At 45.1% G+C, this 19866-nt stretch overlaps 1 protein-coding gene across 7 annotated transcripts in view; it reads left to right on the top strand.

The window, feature by feature from the left end:
* fbrsl1 (fibrosin-like 1) overlaps positions 1-18820 on the top strand; it is a 608817-nt gene extending 589997 nt beyond the window's left edge. The window contains exons 12-19 of one of the 7 annotated variants that reach the window (XM_066656081.1): positions 234-305; positions 1213-1242; positions 1363-1434; positions 1956-2088; positions 6720-6806; positions 9770-9853; positions 12769-13015; positions 15493-18820. In XM_066656081.1, the coding sequence (XP_066512178.1) occupies positions 234-305; positions 1213-1242; positions 1363-1434; positions 1956-2088; positions 6720-6806; positions 9770-9853; positions 12769-13015; positions 15493-16792 (2025 nt within the window). In that variant the 3' untranslated portion in view covers positions 16793-18820. The remainder of the gene's footprint in view (positions 1-233; positions 306-1212; positions 1243-1362; positions 1435-1955; positions 2089-6719; positions 6807-9769; positions 9854-12768; positions 13016-15492) is intronic. The other 6 variants (XM_066656083.1, XM_066656082.1, XM_066656084.1 and 3 more) reach the window with 6 other exon arrangements.
* The last annotated feature ends 1046 nt before the right edge of the window (positions 18821-19866 follow it).

Raw genomic sequence — 19866 nt, forward strand, 5'->3', positions numbered from 1 at the left:
CAACCACCTGGGACACCCTTCCAATCTCACTGCAACATCTAAATATTTAAAGGAAAAGTAGAAGCGGTTACTGCATTAAACAGGAACACAAACATCTCTGGGCTCATTGTAGTCATTCTGGGTTCTCTTGTCAATCCTCATCTACCTTTCCAGAACCTTCTGCAGTGAACCTGCCCAGCTGTGGTCCATTAACTAGTGAACATCTGTTCGGTGTGTTCATTTTCTGTCTCCAGGCATCTAACCCCATTGATGTAGCAGCGAGACCAGGAGCGGTTCCTCATACACTGCTGCAGAAGGACCCACGGGTGCGTTACCCACAATCCTCTACTTCACACATACATTTACACTCACACATTAGTTTAGCGGCGAGCCGTGGGTTTTTGAAACGGATCTTCAGTTCGGGTCAAGAGGCTCACATGCGCAGTAACGTACAGTAATTCCGTAACTCTGTTAGCACACCGAAGGGATTTCTACTTCTTTAGCACTGGGCGTCTGTTCTGGATTCAGCACAAACTTCTGAAGCTACAGAAATTAAACAAATAGTTTTTTCCTTCCTCAATTTTTATGTACAGCACTGAGATAAAGTCTTAGGCACCTAAGATGATTACTATTGTTATTTAAAGGGATTTATCTTCTCTGTAAACGTGGTGCTTGTAGAAAACTGTACACAATTACAATAAACACAATAAAAAACATAAATACAGTAAAATTTAAAAGATTTGTTTCTAAAAATAGTTTCTTTATTGTGAGCGAGTGTGAAGAAAAATTTATTAATAATAATAATAATAAAAATAATAATAATAATAATAATAATAATAATAATATGTCAAAATTTAATATATTTCTTAATTTCAGGTGATAACGATATAATTTCAGTTTCGAAAAACAATATAAAAGCCACAGAAAAAAACGCCCCAAAATGAAAGTAGAAACATGACATCACCATCAAACATTAACCTCTTGGCTTTTTCAATGTTAATATTTTGAAACTAATTTTAAAACTGCGTGCAAAAGAACTGACGTCAGCGCCCTCTAATGACCGTCAGTCAGTGACAGACGCGGTAAAAAACGAATACTGAAGTGTTACCAATGGGTCTCAGAATAAACAGCAGTGTGGGCTGTGGAGCAGATGATTAAATCCCAGAGGAAAATATGATTGAGTCAGTTTTGGGAGTGTTACTGAGTGTCTCCTGTTTTTGTTTTCCTCTGCAGGTAACGGATCCGTTCCGGACGTCGGTGAGAGTAAGATCTGGATGTTCCCCGTGTCTCTGCAGTGTCTGATATTCAAGGCTTTTATGTTAAGTCTCTCATTTTTCTTGTAAAACCCTCTTAAGCCCTGTCTGTCTGGTTTCCTTTGTGCAGAAGCCGGGGAAATGGTGCGCGGTTCACGTCCAGATCGCCTGGCAGATCTACCACCATCAGCAGAAGATGAAGGTGAGACCCTCGCAGTAAACCCAGCTCTTTTCGTCTCTGTTCTCAGTCGGCGGGATCTGTTTCATATGGATTGCAACAAACTGAGAGAGAATGTTTTACCAAAACTCTTATTATGAAGTTCCAGGAGGCCACCCTTTGGTTTACAGGCGATTAAAGGTACAGTCAGTGGTGTTAACCACCAAAAAGGAGCAAAGAAAATTTGTCAAAGTGATTGTGGGATATTATGCAGAAATAATAACAAAGTACCACTCACACGAGGGTGAGAGTGTTTGAAAGTAGTTTAGTACTGAATCGGATACAGACCTCAGATACATCCACACCACTAGGTGTCAGCTGTATAGCAGCTGGAGAGTTGGTGCTGGTCGTCTGCGTTGCGTGGCGTAGAGTGACGACTCTCTCTGGACAATCAGCTCTCTGCAAGGTTTACACGCCACGGTTTAGTCCCTACTCGACTCGCTCGGGGCTGTAGTAAGGACCCTGTATTTCTGATTGGTTGATCTGTTCTCTCTCTTTTTCTGTAGCAGATGCAGCTGGATCCGCATAAACTGGACATTAATGGTAAACTGGACCTGTTCAGCAGACCCCCGGCTCCAGGTGTTTTCCCAGGATTCCCGTATCCCCATGACCTCGCCAGACCTCTCTTCTCCTCCACGGGTCAGTAACTATCTACAAACTTAGTGTTCTTCTCCAGGCGTGTTGAGTCTGATGAACAGAGGTTAGTGTTCTCCTCCGAGCGTGTTGAGTCTGATGAACAGAGGTTAGTGTTCTCCTCCGAGCGTGTTGAGTCTGATGAACAGAGGTTAGTGTTCTCCTCCGAGCGTGTTGAGTCTGATGAACAGAGGTTAGTGTTCTCCTCTGAGCGTGTTGAGTCTGATGAACAGAGGTTAGTGTTCTCCTCCGAGCGTGTTGAGTCTAATGAACAGAGGTGAGTGTTCTCCTCCAACAGTGTTGAGTCTGATGAACAGAGGTTAGTGTTCTCCTCCGAGCGTGTTAAATCTGATGAACAGAGGTTAGCGTTCTCCTCCGATCGTGTTGAGTCTGATGAACAGAGGTGAGCGTTCTCCTCCGAGCGTGTTGAGTCTGATGAACAGAGGTTAGTGTTCTCCTCCGAGCGTGTTGAGTCTGATGAACAGAGGTTAGTGTTCTCCTCCGAGCGTGTTGAGTCTGATGAACAGAGGTTAGTGTTCTCCTCTGAGCGTGTTGAGTCTGATGAACAGAGGTGAGTGTTCTCCTCCGAGCGTGTTGAGTCTAATGAACAGAGGTGAGTGTTCTCCTCCAACAGTGTTGAGTCTGATGAACAGAGGTTAGTGTTCTCCTCTGAGCGTGTTGAGTCTGATGAACATAGGTTAGTGTTCTCCTCCGATCGTGTTGAGTCTGATGAACAGAGGTCAGTGTTCTCCTCCGATCGTGTTGAGTCTGATGAACAGAGGTCAGTGTTCTCCTCCGAGCGTGTTGAGTCTGATGAACAGAGGTCAGTGTTCTCCTCCGAGCGTGTTGAGTCTGATGAACAGAGGTCAGTGTTCTCATCCGAGCGTGTTGAGTCTGATGAACAGAGGTCAGTGTTCTCATCCGAGCATGTTGAGTCTGATGAACAGAGGTTAGCGTTCTCTTCCGAGCGTGTTGAGTATGATGAACAGAGGTTAGCGTTCTCCTCCGAGCGTGTTGAGTCTGATGAACAGAGGTTAGTGTTCTCCTCCGAGCGTGTTGAGTCTGATGAACAGAGGTCAGTGTTCTCCTCCGAGCGTGTTGAGTCTGATGAACAGAGGTCAGTGTTCTCCTCCGAGCGTGTTGAGTCTGATGAACAGAGGTTAGTGTTCTCCTCCAATCGTGTTGAGTCTGATGAACAGAGGTTAGTGTTCTCCTCTGAGCATGTTGAGTCTGATGAACAGAGGTTAGTGTTCTCCTCCGAGCGTGTTGAGTCTGATGAACAGAGGTTAGTGTTCTCCTCCGAGCGTGTTGAGTCTGATGAACAGAGGTTAGTGTTGTCCTCCGAGCGTGTTGAGTCTGATGAACAGAGGTTAGCGTTCTCCTCCGAGCGTGTTGAGTCTGATGAACAGAGGTTAGCGTTCTCCTCCGAGCGTGTTGAGTCTGATGAACAGAGGTTAGTGTTCACCTCCGAGCGTGTTGAGTCTGATGAACAGAGGTTAGTGTTCTCCTTCGAGCGTGTTGAGTCTGATGAACAGAGGTTAGTGTTCTCCTCCGAGCGTGTTGAGTCTGATGAACAGAGGTTAGTGTTCTCCTCTGAGCATGTTGAGTCTGATGAACAGAGGTTAGTGTTCTCCTCCGAGCGTGTTGAGTCTGATGAACAGAGGTGAGTGTTCTCCTCCGAGCGTGTTGTGTCTGATGAACAGAGGTTAGTGTTCTCCTCCGATCGTGTTGAGTCTGATGAACAGAGGTTAGCGTTCTCCTCCGAGCGTGTTGAGTCTGATGAACAGAGGTTAGCGTTCTCCTCCGAGCGTGTTGAGTCTGATGAACAGAGGTTAGTGTTCTCCTCCGAGCGTGTTGAGTCTGATGAACAGAGGTCAGTGTTCTCCTCCGAGCGTGTTGAGTCTGATGAACAGAGGTTAGTGTTCTCCTCTGAGCGTGTTGAGTCTGATGAACAGAGGTGAGTGTTCTCCGAGCGTGTTGAGTCTGATGAACAGAGGTTAGTGTTCTCCTCCGATCGTGTTGAGTCTGATGAACAGAGGATAGCGTTCTCCTCCGAGCGTGTTGAGTCTGATGAACAGAGGTTAGCGTTCTCCTCCGAGCGTGTTGAGTCTGATGAACAGAGGTTAGTGTTCTCCTCCGAGAGTGTTGAGTCTGATGAACAGAGGTTAGTGTTCTCCTCCGAGCGTGTTGAGTCTGATGAACAGAGGTTAGTGTTCTCCTCCGAGTGTGTTGAGTTTGATGAACAGAGGTCAGTGTTCTCCTCCGAGCGTGTTGAGTCTGATGAACAGAGGTTAGTGTTCTCCTCCGAGCGTGTTGAGTCTGATGAACAGAGGTTAGTGTTCTCCTCCGAGCGTGTTGAGTCTGATGAACAGAGGTTAGTGTTCTCCTCCGAGCGTGTTGAGTCTGATGAACAGAGGTTAGTATATTATATATATTTATATATATTATTATATTATATTTTTTTTAATTAAAATTGTAAAACATTCTAAAGTATAAATATTCTAATCATTGATAGCAGTGTAAAAGTCGGTATTAGAAGCCGTTAAATGCAGGTGGAGGTGTTTTTGAGGTGCGTGCACAGACGGTAGAGCAGTCTTTCTGATTCTGAGTGTTCCCTGCTGAAAGTGGCTCATCTCCTTGTGGAAAATCGCAGCTGAAAATGTCATGGCCTTCGGTTTGACCTCATTTAAATGGGCTGCTCTGGCGTTAAAATCACGTTTTCCTAAAGCGCGTCTGGGCTCAGGGGCTCTGTGTGATTTATAAACGTTCAGCAGCAGCTCTCAGGGCCTCGGCGGCGGTAAAGCTGAATAATGCCTCTCGCCTCCGTCTTTTTATTCCCTTTTTTTTCCAAGGCGATTTGCATGTTGTTATCCCGCCGTGGCTCTGAATACAAATGCCTCCACCTGAGCTAATTGACCGCTAGCCCTCGCTTGAAGGGCAGCATGAATCTGACTGGCCTTTAGGATGTAATTACCCGGCATTGTGTCATAAAACAAGCTCCTAATTGCCTCTTTTATTAATGATTCACTCCGAGAGACGACAAGCGGCTCGGCCCCCGAAAACAAGGGCAGACCTGACCTTCTTTTCTGATTAAATTCAGAGCCGCGAGTCCACCTTAACAGCCTCCGCTCTCCCGAACACAAACACGCTCAGAGACAGGCGCGTTTCTGCCGTCTTTATTATGTCAAGGCTAAATCAGGTGGTGAAATCAAAAAGAGAACAAGGTTTGCATCAAACCTACACATTTTTCGTGTGTGTGTGTGTGTGTGTGTGTGTGTGTGATTACAGTTATATCTTTATATATATCGTATAGCTATATAAAGTATATCAGAATGTTTAATTCAGTTTTAATGAGAGTGTTTTTTTACAAATGGCATCACAAAGTAGTCATTCTGAGTGTGTTCTGAGCCACAAGGGGGCACCATGGAGTGAGAGAAAAAATCCTTGAGAGGAACCAAAGCTGCGTTTTAATTCTGAATTTTGCTTGCTCTCGCCCACTTTCACTGACCATTCAGAAGTGCGTAGCCCCTACACCTCACAAGACCAGCTTATAAGCAAAGAGCAGCTCATAAAAAGAGAGCACCTTATAAAAAGAGAGCACCTTATAAACAGAGAGCAGTTTATAAACAAAGAGCACCTTATAAACAGAGAGCAGCTTATAAACAAAGAGCAGCTTATAGAGAGAGCAGCTTATAAACAAAGAGCAGTTTATAAACAGAGAGCAGCTTATAAAAAAGAGCAGCTTATAAACAGAGAGCAGCTTATAAACAGAGCAGCTTATTAACAAAGAGCAGCTTATTAACAAAGAGCAGCTTATAAACAAAGAGCAGCTTATAAACAGAGAGCAGCTTATAAACAGAGAGCAGCTTATAGAAAGAGCAGCTTATAAACAAAGAGCAGTTTATAAACAGAGAGCAGCTTATAAAAAAAGAGCAGCTTATAGAGAGAGCAGCTTATAAACAGTGTTTTAATAAAGAGCAGTGTATAAAGAAAGATCATTAAATAAAGAACAGTATATTCACAAAGAGCATTAAATAAAGAGCAGTGTATAAACAAAGAGCAGTAAATAAAGAGCGGTGTATAAATAAAGAGCAGTACATAAACAAAGAGCAATAAATAAAGAGCAGTATATAAACAAAGAGCAGTAAATAAAGAGCGGTGTATAAATAAAGAGCAGTACATAAACAAAGAGCAATAAATAAAGAGCAGTATATAAACAAAGAGCAGTAAATAAAGAGCGGTGTATAAATAAAGAGCAGTACATAAACAAAGAGCAATAAATAAAGAGCAGTATATAAACAAAGAGCAGTAAATAAAGAGCAGTGTATAAACAAAGAGCAGTAAATAAAGAGTGGTGTATAAATAAAGAGCAGTACATAAACAAAGAGCAATAAATAAAGAGCAGTATATAAACAAAGAGCAGTAAATAACGAGCGGTGTATAAACAAAGAGCAGTAAATAAAGTGTAACCGGTGCAGTGTGCTCTACCTGCTGAACAGTGGTGCATCTTAAAGTAACAGTCAGCTACATTGTCTCAGGACTTTTCTCACTGGTCACCTGTTACCTGTTTGTGGGCGGAGTCTGGTTCTCTCTCTGCTATTGGTCCAGTTGGTAATAACGTCCTGTTTTTCCTCCAGTCGGAGCTGGTCACCCTGCTGCGTCTCCATACGGTCCTGTCCCCCATCACAGCGGCTTCCTGCCCCCCTCGCATTTGGCAGGTATGCGTAAGTAAAAATTTCCATTTGTTTTTATTTCTCTTTGTGCAGACTCCCGCCACAGGGGACACTCTGGGACTGGCTGTGTACTGCAGTGTTTAGAAGCGTCAGTCTGTACACGTCCAGCAAACAAACAAACAAAACCATTACAGCCTGATTACATAGTCACTCCAAATAAATGAATCAATGAATGAATGAGACAGTCACAGCCTACACAGCACAGGCCCACAGTCTGATTACACAGCGAACACCAGACGAACCAACCAACGAATAAATGAGCAACAATTGCACGCTGAACACTTAAAGAAACACTACGTCATATTTTTACCTTAAAATCACAGCTTCAAAATCACTGTGATGATCCACTGAGCTGTAACAGGGAGAATACAGCCTCTGTCGTTGCTACTCCAGGCTCAGCACCGCAGAAACTACACTATGTAATTTGTGGAGGCGGGTAGGAAACCACCCCTCGCGCTCCCTCTCCATTGATTTCATTAGAGTGCTGTAAAAATAAATTACACTGGAGTCTTAGTGTTCCTTTATGTATGTGTTCCTGTGTGTTCTGACGTTCTCGTGTTCTTGCTTTATGTCGTTTTCCACGGTTGGAGTTCTGTTTCAGTTCTGAAGAACAGTTAAAGTACCCCAATGTGGTTCTCGCGCCGACCTTCTGTTAATGAAAGTCCTATCATTCACAGCAGTATCATGACCCTGTTCCGGCGAGGAGACTTCTCACGAATGTTTTCCTAGAGAACTCAGGTCCATTCTGTGTCAGTCCATCATAGGTTAATTATCTAGAACACAGCAAATGAACAAACCATCACAGACTGACAGCGTCACACGTGCCAAAGGACCAGACAAAGGAATGGATGAACGAGTGAAACTGTCCTAGTCGAACTTCAGGAAACAAACGAACGAGACCGTCATAGTGCGACTAAACCACAGAACAAACAAACACCATTAAAGTCCAACTACACAGCACACGTCCATCAAATTAACGAGCGAATACAGGAGCGGTGGATGTTTGAAACTGTGGGGGTTACAGCAGGGGGCGCTAGACCTCATTGATGTGGACTCAGCATAGCGCTGTGCGCCGCGACATAGAGCTCTACCCTTTGGACCGTTCTCAATCTGTGGTCGGGCTGAATCCGCAGATGTGGAACAGCTGGATTTCAGGGGCTGGCTGATTAGGGAAAATGTAAAATAAAAGTCTCCTTTATTGTACACACACTGTCAACTCTGTAGTTCTTTGGTTGCTCTGCATACTTTAGTGCCCCCCCCCCCCCACTTCCCCTCTGTGGGTGGTGGATCATTCTCTGTGCTGCAGTGACACTGACGTGGTGGTGGTGTGTTAGTGTGTGTTGTGCTGGTGTAGAGTGGATCAGACACAGCAGTGCTGCTGGAGTTTTTAAACCCTTCAGCTTATAAAATGAACGGTGAGTGTAGTGAAGTCAGAGTCCTGTGTTTTCTGAACTGCGGCTCATTTTCCTTTGAAGGTTGTTTCAGGAGAGAGAAGGAAGCAGGATCTGACTCGAGCGGTGGGTTCTGATTATTTCCCAGGGACCGAGAGCCTCTGAGAAAGTCAGAACATATGAAAAGAATAAATATAAATATATATCTCTTTCTGAAAAGCCTGACTCCGGGGAAATACTGGGCTTTTTGCTGTTATTTTCCGAGACCCTGGAGGTCTCTGGAGCGCTGTGAATGCCCCTGACCCGCTGAATAGGGCCCTTTATTTTTACCTTGAATTCCCCGTCGTGTTTTATCTCTCTCTCCAGCTTCCGGTGCTCCTTTTCACCCGGCAGTTTTTCAGCCATTTTTCACTTTTTCAGAAAATGATTAAAGGCCATTGTGACCCCCCCCCCACCACCACCACCACCACCACACACACACACACACACACACACACACACACACACACACACACCCACCCCACCCCCCAACAGCGAGCTTTTGTTTGGCTCCAGCACCTGGAGCTGATTTCACACACCACTCGATCCAATCTGAGTTTATAAACAGCTGACGCTCTGGGGAAATAAAAAGGAATTGATGAAAAACTCCTCAAGGATTCGGCCCAAATAAATGATAGAAAATAAATAAACACACACCTGAGGAATTCAAAAAAGCTTCAGAAAGATTAGAAAAGATGCTGTGTGTTTCTACTTCATAAAGAAAGCAGTAGCTTTATTTAAAAATAATAATAATAATTCATTATATTTTAAAGTAATTATTAGTAAAAACAATTGAATAATTAAACTCAGCCGAAATGAACAGTGAAGGAAAAGTTTTAGCTCTTGGCCTAGCAGTCCTGATTAGCCAAAGCTAACGAGCTAGAGTTAGCCCTTGGCTAAAAGCTAATACCCATGCGTGAGTTCATTCATTCCAATCATCATTTGATTAGCCTGGTAACAGTACTGCAGCTAGTACCTGCTAATGCTAATGCTAACCCTGACGGGATGTTATTAAAGGCCACAACTCCTTATATCACCATCCAGCCACACCCACCACTCCTTATGTGGACATCCAGCCACACCCACCACTCCTTATGTGGACATCCAGCCACACCCACCACTCCTTATGTGGACATCCAGCCACACCCACCACTCCTTATATGGACATCTAGCCACACCCACCACTCCGTATGTCGACATCCAGCCACACCCACCACTCCTTATGTGGACATCCAGCCACACCCACAACTCCTTATATGGACATGATGCTTAATTTAATTGATCTGTATTCAAGGTAACTCTGATGTTAAAGAACAGAGAGATTGAGAATTATTTTTCTGATTTAACTCTGAGTTTAAAGCTGAGAGCGAAGCTGAGAGAGTGAGGGAGAGAGAGAGTGAAGGCTAGAAATAGAGTAAGAGAGAGAGAGAAGGATAGAAATAGTGTAAAATAGAGAAGGATAGAAATAGAGTGAAAGAGAGAGAGAAAAGCAGACTTCTCTAATCCCTGTTTGGCATTTTGCAGATGCTTTTACTCGCCCCGGTTCCTTCGGTGGTCTCAGCAACCTTTCGGCCAGTGCCTTCGGAGGATTAGCCAACCCCTCGCTCGGTAAGGCCTGAGAAAGAGAGAGAGAGAGAGAGAAGGAATTAGCAAGAGAGAGAGAGAGATAGAGAGGGGGAGAAAGAGAGAGGGAAAGACAATGCCAACTCTCAGCTGAGGGTGAAAGGCCTGGTTTAATTTTACACTCACAGTTAAACTCCCTAATACTGTTTAATACATCCATTACAGACCTCCCTCCCTCTGCATCCTTCCCTCTGTATCCCTCTCTCTCTCTCTCTACTCCTCCCTCTCTACATCCCTCTCTCTCTACTCCTCCCTCTCTATATCCCTCTCTCTACTCCTTCCTCTCTATATCCCTCTCTCTACTCCTCCCTCTTCATCCCTCTCTCTCTACTCCTCCCTCTCTACATCCCTCTCTCTACTCCTCCCTCTCTACATCCTTCTCTCTCTACTCCTCCCTCTCTTCATCTCTCTCTCTCTACTCCTCCCTCTCTACATCCTTCTCTCTCTACTCCTCCCTCTCTTCATCTCTCTCTCTCTACTCCTCCCTCTCTACATCCCTCTCTCTCTACTCCTCCCTCTCTACATCTCTCTCTCTACTCCTCCCTCTCTACATCCCTCTCTCTCTACTCCTCCCTCTCTACATCCCTCTCTCTACTCCTCCCTCTCTACATCCTTCTTTCTCTACTCCTCCCTCTCTTCATCTCTCTCTCTCTACTCCTCCCTCTCTACATCCCTCTCTCTCTACTCCTCCCTCTCTACATCTCTCTCTCTACTCCTCCCTCTCTACATCCCTCTCTCTCTACTCCTCCCTCCCTCTGCATTCCTCCCTCTCTGTCCCTCTCTCTCTCTCTCTCTCTCTCTCTCTCTCTCTCTCTCTCTGTTGTTTTTCTCTGGTGAAGGTGATTGCAGTGAAATAGAGACTTTACAGAGACACAGTGCTCCCTGTAGTGAGCAAGTGAGAGAGACAGAGAAAAACAGAGAGAGAAAAAGTGAGAAACTGAGGAGAGAATTGTCCATATTTCCCAGAATCTTATTCATGAATTCTCTAAATGTGGCCCAAGTCTCGGAGACGAGCCCCAACCCACAGCAACTGACACAGGGCTGTCGCCATGAGCCTCTCCTCCTCTGTCCTCAGCCCTTTACCCATCAGTGCACCTCCGCCAGGTGACCCTCACTGACAGGTGTCCAGGGCCGGAAATAAGCGAGGACAGTCCTGGGCCACAGCCACGCTTCAGTCCCTGGGACTCAGGGTTTTGGGGCACATTCAGCAACACACTCTCAGAAATAAAGTTCATTAATGTCACTGAAGCTACAAACAGTGTAGTGTATCTTTAAAGGTACATCAGTGGTGTTAGAGTCTAGGGACTCTGTAATCTTTCATTATACAACTGTGGAGAATAAAAGAACACAATAAAAGTCCTGGAGATGAAACGGGGCGAATGACATCAACACAACTTTAAAATCCACAGTTAATAAAGACTAAGGTACAGTTCTGTTCCTAATTAAAGGTGCAGTATACATTTCCTTAAGGGCACTACCACAGTGAGGTTTCTTTCTGAGAGTGTCATTGAACCCCCTCCATCCTGCCTCCGGAAGCTTGGGCAACACTGTGATGTTTTACAGGAAAAAATATCACGCCTAAATTTTATGCCAGTTTTCGAGAAACTAAATCCAATGCCACACCCACGTCTGCCCTTGTTGTGATGTCACTGGAACCTTTAAAGCAGCGATTCTCAGCTGGTGGGGACACGTTCTGGGCGGGTCATGGACGGCTTGTAAAAAATGAATACATTTTTTAAAAAATAATAAAAATTAGGAATAATTCATGCTGATTTTGTACACGTTATTTATCGTGAAAATGGTAACCACCATTCGTTTGCCAGTTACCCTTCTCTTTAAAGTTGTGATGATGTTCAGAGGCAAGACGGTGAAACATAAATATAACCCGGAGTATTTAAATGTGAGTTTTTGTTTGTTAAACACAAACACGGACAGAAACCCCAGTGTGTATCTAATGCAGAGAAGTCAAACATCTAATTTTGTGGCCTTATTTATTCTGTGCAGTTTTGATATTTAACTTTATTTCGTAAATTTTATAGAAGCAGTCGTCATGTTCCTCCTCAGTTTCTTTAAAATATGTGCCCTTGAATTGGCTGTGCACGCAAACGTATGTTTAAATGTGTCTTTGAAGGCTATTTTCCAAAAGTAAATTTGCTTGGTTTGTGTTCTATAAAAGTGAGTCGCGACGTAAAGACCATGAGACAATGTGAGTCCCGGGCTGAGACCAGTTGAGAAACTACTGCTCTAAAGTGTTTTCACCAGCTATGCTTCTAACTGTGGAAGCTAACACTGACGGAGTGGAGCTGAATAAAACTGAAGACTCTAAACAAACTTGGTCAAAACGGATTAAACAATGTGACAATTTGAGAGAGAAAAACATTGTACAGTTTTTTGTCTATGTGTTTGTGAGCGCTCAGACTGTAGCTCTCTGTGATTTATCTCGTGGTTCTCACACAAACCTCTTCCTTGGCCACTTTTTCAGGGCTGCGTCAACAAATCAACTTGTATAAAAAATCTGATCTGACAATTTAGGAATGCAAACCCAACGAGGTGTTTAGCACTGCTCCATTACAAAAATCATTTGTTTACGAGTTATACATTTTACAGTTTAGACCTTTGTAATTTCTCTCCCAAATTCCTACTTTTTTAAATATTTTTTGTGATTTTTGTCACAAATCCGATTCTATAAAAACTGGCTTATTTAGAAATCTAAACCTGACCAGTAAAGGTGAGAAAATCATAGCTGGATGGCCACCAGAGGGCGCACTACTCCAGCTACTGTAGCGCTAACCCTAGCTGTATTCAGTGTGGAGGGAGGGGCCGGCAGTACTCAGTGCTCCGGGTGGATTTTAAGCTGAAACAGGTGAAGATGTCGTGTCCTGTGTTTGTTTTTATTCCAGGTGCTAACAGTGTGTTTGGACCTAAAGAGGGTCCAGCTCTTCCTGGGTTCAGCCCCCATCACGACGCCTGGAACCGGCTCCACCGGACCCCACCGTCCTTCCCCACACCCCCAGCATGGCCCAAACCCAGCGAGCCCGAGAGGAGCAGCTCAGCCAACAGCCACGAGAGGGAGAGGGAGAAGGAGAGAGAGAGGGAGAGAGAGAAGCGAGACTCCTCCCTGAGCAAAGACGAGAAAGACAAAGACAGGTCAGTGCAGCTCAGAGAGACTGAGGATCCAATCCCAGCGGTGGACAGTGACGGTGTAAATGTAACTTGTTACTGTACTTTAATAGTTTATTGTGTATCTGTACTTTACTGGAGGACTTTTATTTTGGGGACTCACTCCATTTCAAAGTCAAATATTTCACTCTTTACTCCATAAGCAAAGAGAGCGTAATGCACCAATCAGGTTCCAGCGCTGTGTTAGAGACGCTGGGCCCAGACAGAGCTCCTCTCCAGGTCAGTGTCAGTGCAGCAGCATCCAGCACCAGCAGGAGAGCGAGTGACACAAGGACGGAGGAGAATCTGAACCTGGCCTCGTCACACATCTTCTCTGTCCCTCTTTTGGAGTTTGTTTACGGACAAAGGCCTGAAATGATTACGTTTTATTTTTAAAATTAAACTGTAACCAAGTTGCTGATGAATGTTAAACTAAAACAGCTGGTTTGCAAACTGTCATTCCACAGCATCTGGGTTCTTCCTGATGGACACAGTCTGCCTCAGTGTTTTATTAATGAGGCTCATCGAAGCCAAATTACTGTTCTTTGAAATCTTTTTATTATTATTCTCTTTGCGGTTTTGTCAATGATACTACTCCTAGGGATTTCATGCTACGGTCATGAAACTTCACACAATCATAGATCCTACACCAACTTGGGCTGTTTGTGCTTTTTCGAATGATTCGACTTACGGATTTTGGAATACGAGCTTCCAAACTGGGAATTTTTCCCATAGGAATGCATTGGCCAAAATTTCAACCTGCTCCAACTCTGTCAATTTTGAAGCTACGGCCACGGGATTTCAGACGGTTGGACCCGGGCACACCGAGACTCAGCATGTCATTTTTCAGACCTCTCGCCCACATCCGTCCCGTTTTATCCCTCCTTCAACATCACTCCATTTACTTGAATCCATCACTCCATTTACTTGTCATCACACTCTAGCTCCTCTGCCCGGAAAGTTTTTTTCACTTTTCAGCCGAACATTTCCCCTTAACTTCTTTATACTTTCACCTAGAGACTTCATTTAAATTTTAAATGGTAGAGATATTACCCCTTTCTAGCTACTGCAAACTTGGGATCGTTTGACGTTACAGTTTTTGAGTTACGAAACATTTAATTTTTGTTCAGCGCTAGGGAGGTTTTGGCTCCCATAGAGTTCAATGTATTTCAGAGTGACTCAGCAAGCAGTTTTTCAATAATTTGTTCTGTGATTAACTCGTCATAACACGATCAATTATTGCTCAAACTGCTAAATTTTTACAACAAATCGATCTCCAGAGTGTCCTTGTCGCTACGGTACATTTGGCTAAAACATTTTCAGGAAAATTTTCCGAACTACACAAGTTTGTTTGGAGGGTGGACCCCTGTAGAAATTCATTGAATTCTGGATTCAGCTGTGTGTGTGTGTGTGTGTGTGTGAGAGAGAGAGAGAGAGAGTGAGGGGGAGGGGTGTGAGGGACACATATATACAGACAGTCTCTAAGATTTTAAAGGTCATCTTTAAGGTGGAAATCCAAATAACGTTATTTTTAATGTGGACATCTTAATAAAATTGTGGGTTTCTTAAGGTGGAATTTTTTAAAAGGTGTCAGTCAAAATGCAATGGTGGTCTTTTTAAGGTTTTAAGGGTTATTTGATGTGGTCATTTTTTTAAGGTGGAAGTCTAATTTAAATGACCATTTTTTAATGTGGAATTTTTTATATGTGGTGTTTAAATTGTATTGGCAGTGTTTTATGGTTTTAAGGTTTATTTGAAGTGGTCATTTATTTGAGATAAAATTCTAAATCAAATGGGTGGTCAAATTTTAAGGTGGAATTTTTAGTAAAGTGTCAATCAAAGCAGTCTTTTTAAGCTGGTGGTATTTTAAAGGTAGTATTGGATAGATCTATAAATTTAACGTTAGCTATTAAGCAGCATATAAGCTAATGTTGCAATGATGCTAGCAACACATGACAAGCCAAGTTCACGAACTTTCACCCTCTAGTTCTTTATGATACTTTTAATAGAGATCAGTGTCAGAATCCTTAATGACACTGTAGTGAAATGTTGCTGAAATGAAGAGTAGCTCTGAAGTGTTTTTATCTGAAATGAGTCGATTAATCCAGAGTCTCATTACAGAAATGATAACAGGACATTAGAGCCGTAATAAATCATGATACTTTTATTGTCGATACTTCAGTCAATAGGAAGGAAAATGCTTTTGCATTTTACTCGAATGAAAATCTAAACAGGAACTTTTTACTGGAATCATATTTTCCTTTCTGTACTTTAACTCAGTACGTGATGTTTATACTTCGTCCACCACTGCTCCATAGAGTGGGTCCTCTGAATGGAAGTGACCATTTTTTTAAATATAGTACAGAATCTCTGACTCATCCTGGCCACAAGGTATCAGATTAGTGAAAAATCATTGGAGAAAATGCTTCTTGAAAATGTGAATATTAACATTTTCTCTTTTGCAGGGATTCTGTGGATCGCAATCGCCATAGCAACCACTCGTCTCCCGCCTCCGCTCCTATCAGCTACCAGATAAGCAACCTGATTCGCTCCAGCAGCCTTGGCTCCGCCCCTCGAGGCGACTCTGAGAAAGACGGAGCGTTAATGGCAGACGTTAAAGTGAAAGAAAGCCGATCTCCTGGGAAAGACTCCATGGAGCGCAGCGCTTCCTCAGCGGATTCCTGCAAGCCGTTCCGGCGCACCCCCTCGCCGTATTCCAAGAACATCTTGAACGAAACGGGTGTCAAGATGGGCGTTCTGATGAAGGAGGGCGACAGAGAAAGGGAGAGGGAGAGGAAGGAGAGTTTGTCATTGGTCAAGAACGACATGAAAATTAAGGAGGAGCGCAAAGAGGACCAAGATGTGGTGGTGGTGGGGTCGGAACCTGGGCATCAAGCCCCTCAGGCTCCACCCCTTTTACATACTCACACTCACACTCATCCTCATGCTCTGAATCTCCCTCACCTTCATCACCATCCTCATCCTCATTTAAATACAGCACCACCAAATACGTCCCACCCAGCGATATCCTTATCCCAGCCTTCGATAGCGCCACCTCCCTCTCCTCAGAGGAACGACCTTCCGAATGCAGCCTCTCTGCACGGTGTTCCCATGCCTCATTCCCTACCATTCCCCATGAGTGCCATGCACCAGATGGGCAGCTTAAATGTTCTGGATCGGGCACGGATGGCACCATTCATGAACGTGAACCCGCTGGCGGCCGGTCGGGAACGCCTACCTCATCCGTTTACCTCTTGGGACCCTCTTAGGGAAGCCTACAGGAACCTAGACTTTCAAAGGAGAATGGACTTTCCTGGGCATCGTTTTCCTAGCGTTTATGACCCGGAGCGGGCTTATAGAGACAGGGAATCTCACGATTACTCCCACCAGGATCATCTTCTTGAAATCCGGAGAGAGCAGGAACGTCTAAGGCAGCAGGCGGAGGAGAGGGAGCGCCTTCACTTGAGGGAGGAACTGGACCGAGCCAGGATCCACCAGCTCCACCAGTCTCCCATCGAAGGAAACCTGCCTCATATCCCGCCGTTCATCTCCCACATTGGAGGAATTCCGTATCCACGGCTGAGCCCCTCCGCGGCACTAGCCAGGACCCCACCCACGGCAGCATTAAGTGCCCCCCCACCCCTAGTCCCTGCAGGTCCTAGCATCCCCAGGACCTCCTCCCCGAGACGGACTACACCCCTCAGCGCCCAGGAACCCAGAGAGTACTCGCCTTCTCGGAACCCCAAAGAGGTGGAAGCACGGTAACGCCACAAGAGCAGGTCTAAAGACTGGAGACTGTTGACTCTGCCCCCTCGGTCCGACGTGTACAAGCCGTTTTGTGAAAGCTTTGGTGCCCCCTGGGGAAACTGTGTGGCCTGGTTACTAAGTGAGAATGAGTTAACGCATGCTCTGTGGAGAGATCACATGCACAAACAGTGAAGTGTAAACATAAACTTGAAATGGGGGAAATGGGTTTTTTTGAGGAAAACAACTGGTGCGCACCAGATACTCTGTATGGTGAGAGTCAGAGACACGAGATAATATTTGGTTCACGTTAAAGTATTCCGTACACCACAGATACACATGGTCCCTGCTCTACTGGACTCGACCCGCCTTTTCTGCTCCTCCACCCGGTGAATCAGGTCCTGGTTCTGGAAGCGGGTTCTTGTTTAGTGGCTGTTCTCTCGTGGTTCAGAGCGTGTAAACCTTGCAGAGCGCTGATTGTCCAGAGAGAGTCATCACTCTACGCCACGCAACGCAGACGACCAGCACCAACTCTCCATCTGTAAAATCTCCAGCTGCAGCAGAGATCACGTTTGTTTTTATCCGACAGCAGCTCGTAAAATTACGCCGTGGTCTTTTGAAGAGGTTCAAACGCTCCTTGGATCGGTGGCCGACGAATGAATCCTGCGAGAGCTGGACGCTGCAACAAGGAAGGAACAAACTCTACTGATCTGTCTGAACTGATGACGGAGCTGTGTTCAGTCCCAAACAACACCACAACAACAACAATCCAGTAGAGTAGGGACTAAGCAGTGGAAAAGCACCACGTTGGATTTGGTGTTGACTGCATAGCGTTCAGAATTCACTTGATGATATTTAGAGTTCACTGCCTGGGTTCTGGTGCTCACCAGCTGTTTTCCTACAAAAGCTCTCCTCCCTGCAGCAGGTAAATGGGGGAATTCTGTTAGAAGCAGATGTGTTTATTTATTTTTCTTTAGAAATTAAACAGGCGCCAAAGTCTTAGCACGTCTGTCCCAGCGCAAGCCCTTCCCCTCGAGACAGCAGTAAACCACACACACAACTGTAAAATTTGTACAAAAAATAATTCTAATGATTTGTAAAAGCACATTGGTGGAGCTTTTGTTTTGTAATGGAGCGAGGAAGCTAACGTCAGCTTCGAAACGGAGTGCGAATCGCTCGCCAAATGCGTGAATAAATTTGATATTGATATTAATATTAATATATTAATCAGTGCATTTTCCTTTTCTGTGTGAAAAGTGAGATTCTGAGTGAGTTTGTACTTTTCCGACTGCCTTTTCGTGTACAGACATTATTTTTATGAATTTATGTTGAATTTGACATCATGCCAGAGCCACTCGCCCTCCTTTTCCTCCGTATTTATCCCAGTTTTCCGCTCAGACACGTCACTGACCCTGGCGGACTCGACTAGATCAATGTTGCTGTAACTGAAGGTACCCGGAGACAGTGCTGACAAAGTGTACGATGTTACATTACCGAGTTTTCTCTTATTTTGCTTGTTTTTTGGGGTTTTGGCCTTTGAGATATGCAGATGAAGATGTATTCCGATATTCCGGTTTGCGTTCTGTAAAATCCACTGTAAATATCTTGTTGATATTCCTTGGAAACAAAAATGACATTGTAAATTTATTAGACTTTTTAAATGTTTCTAGAAAAAAGCGCCAGAGCAAAACCATGGAAACCCATCTGTCCAATCAGAGGACACGTTTTTACAAAACAAAGGGGTGGGGGGGGCGTGGCCATCATCTGCCATCTATGCAAAGTGGACATAAGGAACAGGTTCTGATTGGACGGTTGCGGATGTTCTCTCCGACAAAGAGCCGATGAAACAAACTCTAAAAGAGAAGGGAGCGCCCCCCGAGGGCCGGCGCGAGTGGACGCTGGTGGACTGTCTCTGTCGACATTGTGGTGTTGTGCAGTTGTTTTCTTAGACTCTTGTATACAAACAAACTAGTAGAGTTTAGGCGTGAAAAAAAAATGAAATGAACATTCATGGTTTAAAAATGTACGGAATAAAGGTTGGACATTATATCTGCACCTCGCCTCACTCTGTCATTCTGTGTGTGAGTGAGTGACAGGGTGAGTGTGTGAGTGACTAGGTGAGTGTGTGAGTGACTGGGTGAGTGTGTGAGTGACTGGGTGAGTGTGTGAGTGACTGGGTGGGTGTGTGAGTGACAGGGTGTGTGAGTGAGTGCCAGGGTGAGTGTGTGAGTGACTGGGTGAGTGTGTGAGTGACTGGGTGGGTGTGTGAGTGACATGGTGGGTGAGTGAGTGCCAGGGTGAGTGTGTGAGTGACTGGGTGAGTGTGTGAGTGACTGGGTGGGTGTGTGAGTGACTGGGTGAGTGTGTGAGTGACTGGGTGAGTGTGTGAGTGACTGGGTGGCTGTGTGAGTGACAGGGTGGCTGTGTGAGTGACAGGGTGGCTGTGTGAGTGACTGGGAGCGTGTGTGAGTGACTGGGAGAGTGTGTGAGTGACTGGGTGAGAGTGTGAGTGACTGGGTGGGTGTGTGAGTGACTGGGTGGGTGTGTGAGTGACTGGGTGAGTGTGTGAGTGACTGTGTGAGTGTGTGAGTGACTGGGTGAGTGTGTGAGTAACTGTGTGAGTGACTGTGTGAGTGTGTGACTGGGTGGGTGTGTGAGTGACTGGGTGAGTGTGTGAGTGGCTGGGTGAGTGTGTGAATAACTGGGTGAGTGTGTGAGTGACTGTGTGTGTGTGTGACGGTGAGTGTGTGAGTGACTGGGTGTCTGTGTGAGTGACTGGGTGAGTGTGTGAGTGACTGGGCGAGTGTGTGTGTGACTGGGCGAGTGTGTGAGTGACTGGGCGAGTGTGTGAATGACGGTGAGTGTGTGAGTGACTGGGTGGGTGTGTGAGTGACTGGGTGAGTGTGTGAGTGACTAGGTGGGTGTGTGAGTGACTGGGTGGGTGTGTGAGTGACAGGGTGGGTGTGTGAGTGACAGGGTGGGTGTGTGAGTGCCAGGGTGAGTGTGTGAGTGACTGGGTGAGTGTGTGAGTGACTGGGTGGGTGTGTGAGTGACAGGGTGGGTGAGTGAGTGCCAGGGTGAGTGTGTGAGTGACT

Source organism: Hoplias malabaricus, chromosome Y (assembly GCF_029633855.1).
Source record: "Hoplias malabaricus isolate fHopMal1 chromosome Y, fHopMal1.hap1, whole genome shotgun sequence".
Classification (NCBI taxonomy): domain Eukaryota; kingdom Metazoa; phylum Chordata; class Actinopteri; order Characiformes; family Erythrinidae; genus Hoplias; species Hoplias malabaricus.